Source organism: Phaethon lepturus, unplaced genomic scaffold (assembly GCF_000687285.1).
Source record: "Phaethon lepturus isolate BGI_N335 unplaced genomic scaffold, ASM68728v1 scaffold23821, whole genome shotgun sequence".
NCBI lineage: Eukaryota > Metazoa > Chordata > Aves > Phaethontiformes > Phaethontidae > Phaethon > Phaethon lepturus.
In genome coordinates this window covers 21,510-29,946 of record NW_010520136.1, presented here as the reverse complement: position 1 = coordinate 29,946, position 8,437 = coordinate 21,510, and the positions used below count along the sequence as shown (strand labels likewise).

Here is an 8,437-nt window from a genome sequence, read left to right as displayed (position 1 = left end):
TTTCCCTTCACACCTTGCTAGTTGGCTGGGAAAAGCCAGAGCTCCTTGACTTCCCTGCTTCATCATTCTCAACATACCCATTTGCCCTGTCGCTCATACTTGCACCTTCCTTGTGTTCTCCTTTTTCTCGTCCAGGCAACTCACTCTGTCCAGCCAGCTCTTTCTGTGATATTTGAAACATGATTCTCCATCCTTGCTGCTGCAGAACAACCATTGTGATGTGCCTTGGTCACTCTTCCCCTTGACTAGGGCAGTCTTCTCTTGGCCTCTCTATTTCACTCCTTCCTTCTCACTACTCTGTTCAAATGTAGCAGGTAAGACCCTCTTCCTCTCCAATCACTTGGTCTGTGTGACGCACTTCTCTACCTTTTGCTCCCTGGCGTTGTGTTCAAGCTGTTTGATCCCCAGTTTTTCAAGACTATAGGTGACCCTTGTGACTGGTTAGTCAGACATCCTGCAGGACACAAACCAGTGGCCCCACAAAGGAGCCCCTGCCTCAAGTTGCATTACTACAGTTGGACTACAGCAGCATTCCTTTTAGAAAGGAATTTGTTGTTGGATTGAAAACATTTGTACTGCCTTTGATAGGTTGTTTCAGTAATTATTTACCTTCACTGCTAAAAACGGGCATTCTGTGTTAGTGGGAATTTTTGTAGTATCTGATTTCCAGCCCTTGGAACTGGAACTTGGAACTTTTGTCTCCTAGATTTAAGAGCATGTCAATCAAATTTCCGGTCGGTTGTAGCTACACACATTCCTTTTTACCATCTCTTTGGTTAAGTAAACAGTTTAAGCACCTTGAGTCACTATAAGCATATTTTCCAGCCCTCTAATCTTTCTTTTGGCTTTCCTCTTAGCTTTCCCCAGTGCTTCAGGATCACTGTAGAATTGTGAATCTACAAAACCCACAAAATATTCCAGTAACAGTTGTGCTTGTGCTAAATTTCATAATAATTTGGACTTTCTACTCTATGTTGCCTTGTTAGTGCAACAAAGGATCATATTAGATCTTTTAGACACTGCTTTAAATGTCCAGGCTTTGTTCAACTGATAATCTACTGCTTTCTGAGACAGAGTCCTCATCCTGTAAATCCAACCTTCATTTTTACTCCTAGGTATGCAACATTACTTTTGTGCCTGTTGGTATGCATGTTTTTGCTTATTTAGCAAGCAGTCCATATTGTTCTGTAACAGTCTCTTCTCTTTATTATTGGACCATGCCCCAAACTTTGTATAGTTTACAGTCTCTATCAGTAATTTTTTTTTTTTTTTTTTTTAGTTTTCTTTCAGGCTATTAACAAAACACACAGAATTTGTCCCTCCTTGAGCTAGTAACACATCCTATTTGCAAGTAATTCCTCAGTTTCTGTTCCATTGGGAGAATATTTTATATGGGTCCTATTTCTCCAGTATTACTCTAGTTTTTGTTAGAAAACTAGTAAAGCATTTTGCATCAAGTCAAAGTACCAACTGATCTACATCAAAAGCATTACTTTTATCAGTCAAATTTGTAATTTTGTCAAAAAAGATACCACAATAGTTTGATGAGATTTATTACTCATATACTTGTGGTATTTGGCTCTGGTTGTATTATTCCACTTCTTTTCTTTTAATTGAGTCTCATATTAGTCGGTCTGTTATTCTGTCTGAAGTCAAAGTCTGTCTGGGGTCCTGTGGTAACTTGGTTTGCTCTCCTTACCCTTTTTAGGCGTTGGCACCACATTAGCTTTCTTCCATTGCACTGGGATTTAATCCATGCTTCAAGCTTTGTGCAAAATCAGGAGCAACAGTCAGAAAGTTGTCCAGACCCGCTAATTTAGACATATTTACTTTCAGTAGCTAGTGTTAGAATGGGAAATATTTCATAGTTATTGTATGGTATGATTATGTCACTGAGTAAGGAATAGCAATATTTATTTAACACATCTGCTTTGCCTGCAGTATCATTTGCAAGTTCATACATCAAGCAGCGGACTGGTGTTAATTACCTACTGGTATAGTTTTTCTTATTTTATGTTAATTTTTACTTCTATTTTCACTTCCACTCAAAACTGGACTCTTATTTTTACTATGGGATTCTTGCTTTTTAAAATTTTAATAAAATATTGTTAAACAGTTCCTAATTATCCTTCATAATTTTCAGTTTAAATTATTTCTGACAAATTTGTTCTAGTTTTTTTCAGCTTTGTTAAACTGATCCTTTTTGAAGTGCCGGTTATATGCATTATTATTTGGGGTGTTGTTTTACTTGCATACAAATGTAATTGCCATATTCACTCATGCTTATGAATATGCTTAAATTTAAACTATTTTTCAAAATTACATCTGCTGTGGAATTCCTTTGTGCTGGATGCACAAATTTTGCGTTAATCTCAGTGTAATTCCAATAGCCCCATCGTAGTGTCCTGCTATAATTTCTTTTCATTTCCTATTCACATCCCATTCACATCACCTCATTTCTCTGTGTCCATTGTGTTCCAGGCACCTGCTTTTACAACCACTTTTCTAGCTCCCTTCTTTTAACTGACCTATATAGCTTAAAAACAGATTGGTCAATCCTGGCTCTTTCTATCTAAAAATAACCATCCAGAAAGAGCCTCCTCTGGGTTTAATTGCAATTATTTTCTCTGCAGACATTTAGGTAATGACTACGTGTTCTTCTGTAATGTACAGCACCAAGCACTTTGACTGTGCTTCACAAGTCGATAAAGACATGGGCCATTAAAGACTTAATTGCTTTGATGAATTATTGGTCTGCCTTGGTATGGCAATTCCCACAGAGCAGGACTCCTGCTTTTTTCTCTCTAAAGGAGCAGTGTTTAGGGAAGGACATTCCTCATGACACATTTCTGAGCACAATTATAGTAACTGGTCTCTTCTCTTGCTGCAGCTTGCTAAGTTTTCAGAGGACACTCTCAGCAGCTACACAGAGATGGTATCTTCTCAGGTACTATTATTATGAATTGTTTTCTTCCATTTTCACTGCAGAACTTCATGGTATCCTTTCCCTTCCTTGCTCATTTCCTGCTTGTTCCTAGATCCTTTTTACTTGTGTGAGTTGTCCATTGTCACTCATTTGCTGCTTTAATTTGCTATGCATGCAGGTTGCATGTCTTTCCCATGCACCTTCCCATGTAAATGCTGCTCTGCTTACCAGAGATTGAGGTGACTTTGATACTGAGTCCACTTGTGCTTTTCTGAATATTGCAAATGGTTTGAAATCAACTTTTTCTGTCCTGAAGAAAGTACCTCTTTCAAGTCCTCCTGTTGCAGGAGTAAAATAAACTTTTTATAGTGTGTGTCAGAAAGAATGGAAGTATTTTGCTTGTACCAGAAAAAACTCCTTCTTCAAGCCAAAACTAAAGAACAGAGGGGATGGCAGTCAGCACCAAGACCAAATGTGAAGAGTGGAGCATGGGATGTTCAGGCTAGAAGTCTGATCCTGTTTCATAGGCTCCTTAACAAACTTAAGCCCATTACCAGTCCTTCCAAAGCTGGGGCAAATAAACATTCAGAAAACCTTCTTCTGGGGGAGGAACTGCATCTGGCCACTCTATAAATTGCATCATCCAGATTAAACAGGTGGGTAGAGGAAAGACACTTTTCTGTCTAATCTGACTTTAAGGTTCCTCCTTCCATAAGGAGGCAGATGGACTCCAGGAGTGATTAAAAATCCCTAGATATTACAAGAATCAATTAATATCTCTTGCTCCCAATCACACAGAGGAGTGCATATGGATGTGCACACACACACACGTGTGTGCGTGAAGCCCATGCTTCCTTTGCTGAATATTTTGTTGTCTTTCTGTGCCAGTTCATCATTTAGCTGAGATGTTTTTCAGGTGTTAAATGGGAGTGATTTGAACCGACCTTCCGTGTTGAAAAAGATCTGTTTCTTTCCTTTTGTACCTGTGTAACATTTTTGCTGGTTTAAAGAAGCACTTTTTTTCTTCCTGGTGATAGCTCATGATTGTTTTGCATTTGAGCTTATGGCTGTACTAACCCTTAGTGTCTAAGGAACTTGACCTAAGGAGCTTTTGGGGAAGTGCTCTGCAGTGACAGCGTTCCAGAGCAACAGCTAAAAAGCAGTAAAAGAACCCTGTATGCAAACCTGGTTTTGTTGGCTTTAGGAGTGCACAGTGGAAAACATACAGCTCTGCTGCTTGGATTGATTGCTGCCATCCAGACTCCCTCTGAAACATTTTTGTGTGGAAGATGATGGGTGCAAACTTGACATTTTACTTTTGCAAAATATCCCCTTCTTTCAGTTTATATCCATGTTGATTACAATTAATTTGTAATGATGGAGTAGTCAGGGCACCTTGGCTTTATTTCCAACATTGTCACTGCCTCAGTAAGTAACCTTGGGCAAGTCACCTCACCACAGTGACTCCATTTACCCAATTTGCAGCATTGTGTTCATAAGCTTGAGGCCTCAAACTCTATACTCCAAAGGGTTGACAATTACTTTAGGAAAAATACTAAGAGGTAATAACTGATTCACCCCAAATGAAATCACTTCAGAAATCTTTCCTGTGTTTTTGGCTAGATAAAGGTAGTTTTGGTGAATTCTCAATTCAACAATCAGACTGTCTGTTAGCATACTCTGGAAGGGGGAAGAAATGCCTTTCCCTTGAGAACTTCAGCACCGTATCGGTTAACAGGTTCCCACAGAGACTGATGTTTATCTCACAGTGTATCACTGTGTTGAACCTGAAAGCAGGTAATGTCATATTCCCTTTTTTCCTTCTCTCCCCTCATCTTTCACTGAATGAGTCTTTAATTGGCTGATGTCCTCTGATTCCCTTGGCAGGAAATGATACGCTGTATCTGGAGCCACTTCCTCTGTGTTTTAAAAGGCAAATCCCCAACTCTGAGCTTCACCTCCAGCTTGCTCCATAGTCTGGGATCTGTCACTGTGAGTATTGCTTGGTTGTCAGAAGGAGAACCCCTACGTGGATGCTTCATTTGCATCGTTCCTGTTGTCCTTCCCTGAGCATAGACTATTAGCAGTCAGTTCCCTGTGCTGGAATTTGAAACCCTTCAGGCACCTGTCTTTATAGAAGAGTTTATAACTGTCTTGTCTTGTCCAAGCAGCACATTTACAAGCTAAAGCAATGGCTAGAGATACTCAGTGGCATCTAACAGGGTGTCTGTATTTTGCAGCTGGTCCCATAACCTTCTTGGCTCCTCTTCAAGAACCAACTGGTTTGGGTCCTGATAAGGTACTAGCTAGTGAAACAAGCTCAGTAGTTGCTTCCTTCCTGTGGTCTTCATGCCTAGTTTTGTAATATCCTGAGATAAGATTGATGTTAAACAACCCATCAATCCTGCTAAAGCAAGGAATTCTTGGATTTCTTGGAGGGTTATTAGGTGCAGTTTCTTAAGACACAAGGTTGGCGCAGGAGAGACTTGTCTATCCTCCCATGTGTTTATTAAACTTGCGATATTTACAACTGTGTATGAACACTGAGACATATTTTCACTGAGATTTGCTTTCTTGGGGGTGTTGTGGGATGTTCTAGGTGCTCTGCTGTGTAGACAAGCAGGGGATTCTTTCCTGGCCAAACCCCAGCCCAGAGACTGTTCTGTTCTTCAGTGGGAAGGTGGAACCACCTCATGATAGCCATGAAGATCTGACTGATGAGCTCTCTACACGGTCCTTCTGCCATCCTGAGATGGAAGACGAGGTGAGGGATATGTAATCCATAATGTAGTATGTTGGGTCTAAGCATAATTTGACTGACATGCACATCGTGATAGTACAAAGGGGGCCTTTTGGTTGTAGAGAAGTCCTGTGCCATAATTTTTTGCTTAAAAGATAAAGAAGCAGCAAGGATGAAATCCTCTTCTACAGGAGTCCTAAAGCAGCAGGTGAATCAGTAGTGGCTCATGTTCACCCACTGAATCACCACTGTTCATTTTGTTGGTCTCTTGCAGCCCCATGAAAGAGATGCTTTGCTCTCGGGCCCCCTGGCAGACACAGTCCACATGACCAATGAGCAAGAGAGGAGCAACTGGTCTAGTGACCCTCCAAAGGCTCCTGATGCCCATGCCCACCGAAAGCCAAACAGCAGAAGCAAGCATCCCTCTGGGTCCAATGTGAGTTTTAGCAAGGACACGGAGGGTGGAGAGGAGGAACACAGTCAGGTAAGATATACTGAAGGGATACACAATTAGTCTTTTGTGGAGCTATAAGACAGACTTAAACCTGTAGAGTCTCCCCTTTTGGGAATTTAATTGGGAATTCCCTGCAGGATTCTAGGCTCAAGCTGTATTCATTGTAACTGACTAGAATTTTCCTGTCTATTGCACTAGGTTGTTGGTGACAGTGAGGTGTTGGCTTGTGAGGCTGAAGACTTTGTGTGTGACTACCACCTTGAGATGCTTAGCCTGTCCCAAGACCAGCAGAATCCTTCCTGCATCCAGTTTGATGACTCTAACTGGCAGATGCACTTGAATTCCCTCAAGCCTCTGGGCCTGAACGTGCTGCTCAATCTTTGCAATGCCAGTGTGACAGAGCGTCTGTGCCGCTTCTCTGACCACCTCTGCAACATTGCCCTCCAGGAAACTCACAATGCTGTGCTGCCTGTCCATGTGCCCTGGGGCCTCTGTGAGCTTGCCAGGCTAATAGGTAAGGAGAAATTGCATGAGCGGACACAGAGAAATCAGCGCTGTCAATAGGCACTGAGTCATTAGAGAGCACAAAAAAATATTTCCCTAGTCCTGGTTGCTGAGAAGATGAAATTACAGACCTGACTCTTGTTGTTCGGTTGCCAAAAGAGTCTATTAAAGAGATTGCTTTTGGCAAATTCTGACATTGTAGACACTATCAAAGGAACAAATGTCATCAAGGATATTGCCAGCCAGGTCTGGCTAGCCTTGGTACTCTTCTGGTTTGAGTCTGCCAAATCTCATCAGGAGACAAAGAATAGCTGCTAATGGACGGATAGCTGCCCTGTCTTTACGGTAATGCTTTACCAGGAGTTTGGGTATAAATTATGTCAGGTACCTCAGGCTCATTTTATAGATGGGAAAACCGAGGCATAGTGGAGGTAGGAGATTAGAGGCAACACTAGGATTAAAATCTGGAAGCTCTTGAACTCACTTCTTGTCCTTCAGTGTCACAGTTCATGATGAACCGGAAATATGAAAGCTGTAATTACTAATAACATCTAGTCCTTCTGAATATTTTTCATCATAGATCCTGAGCCATCTTGGTGTAAAGGCACAGTGAGCACAGCTCACCTGCCTATTGCCAGGGAGATGTCAGAATGAGCGCAGCAAAGTGGGTGGCATAGAAGCAGGAGAGAGGACCTTTCTTCTGCTTTGGTTAGAACCTAATTTTTCTCCTCCTTATGTTCATGTTTCAGGTTTCACACCAGGTGCTAAAGATCTTTTCAAGCAGGAGAACTATTTGGCCTTGTACCGCTTGCCAAGTGATGAGATGGTTAAAGAAACAATCCTGGGAAAGCTTTCATCGATCACCAAGAGGAGACCACCCCTGAGCCACATGATTAACCTGTTCGTGAGGGACACCAGTACCAGTAAGGCTGCCCCTTTCTTTGGGTATCCATTTGGGATGGGAGGATTTTCACAGAGTCTTAAAAACGTCAGACTTCAACAGTCTGGAGTCACTGTGGGTTGACAGCCTTGCTCTGCCTATGGCCAGTACAGAGAAGCTCAAGCAACCTTAGTGATTAGTGCTATGACATACTGAAGGAGGGAGTTCTTCCCAGCGCTGGCTTACTCCAAGATAAATAATTAAAAAAATTTATCTTAGTTCATAGTAAACCTGTTTTCTGGGACCAAATGGCAGTGCAGAAAGAACAAGGTGGGTTTTTTAACTGGGTTTTGAATAGACTTCATTATGGTAGTGAAACTGATACTGCGTAGAGTTGAATATTGCTCATGGTTTTAGCTAGTGATGCTCAGCCTTCTGATAATCCAAATCATAAATCATTATCTGAGGGAGTTGTCTAGTATATTATATTGCATACGCTATTTCTATATTGCTTACTAATAAGAAATCACAGAAATCCTGTGCAAACTCACAGTGACCATGAATACAACACCTGAAGCCATGCTGACTTCTCCACTCCTACTCCTTCCTATTCTAATAGGAATGGCCTAGGATGAAAAGGACATACAGCTGGGCACCGTGAGGTCTTACAGCACCTAAGCAGGATTTAACAGCTTGCCTGTCAGAGCTCTTAGTCTCTTCCTAATACCTTAAATTGACTGAACTTGGCTCTCTGGAGTTGGCATATGTTTAATATTGAATCTGAAATATGATTATTATGCTAGTCATAGATTTACCAGGTAAACTTTTCTCTTGACCAATTCTTCTTAAATTTGTATCTTAATCTGGGGAGGAGCTTTTTCATTTGTCCTCATTGCTGCTATTCTGCCTTTGTGAGCAAGAATTTTTCTGATG

General features: G+C 41.3%; 1 protein-coding gene across 1 annotated transcript in view; it reads left to right on the top strand.

Annotated features, from left to right (window-relative positions):
• KIAA0195 (KIAA0195 ortholog) overlaps positions 1-8,437 on the top strand; it is a gene marked incomplete at its 5' end in the record, with an annotated part of 27,994 nt that overhangs the window by 5,342 nt on the left and 14,215 nt on the right. The window contains 6 exons of the mRNA XM_010297311.1: positions 2,891-2,947; positions 4,814-4,918; positions 5,526-5,690; positions 5,941-6,150; positions 6,319-6,634; positions 7,374-7,547. Of these exons, the coding sequence (XP_010295613.1) occupies positions 2,891-2,947; positions 4,814-4,918; positions 5,526-5,690; positions 5,941-6,150; positions 6,319-6,634; positions 7,374-7,547 (1,027 nt within the window). The remainder of the gene's footprint in view (positions 1-2,890; positions 2,948-4,813; positions 4,919-5,525; positions 5,691-5,940; positions 6,151-6,318; positions 6,635-7,373; positions 7,548-8,437) is intronic.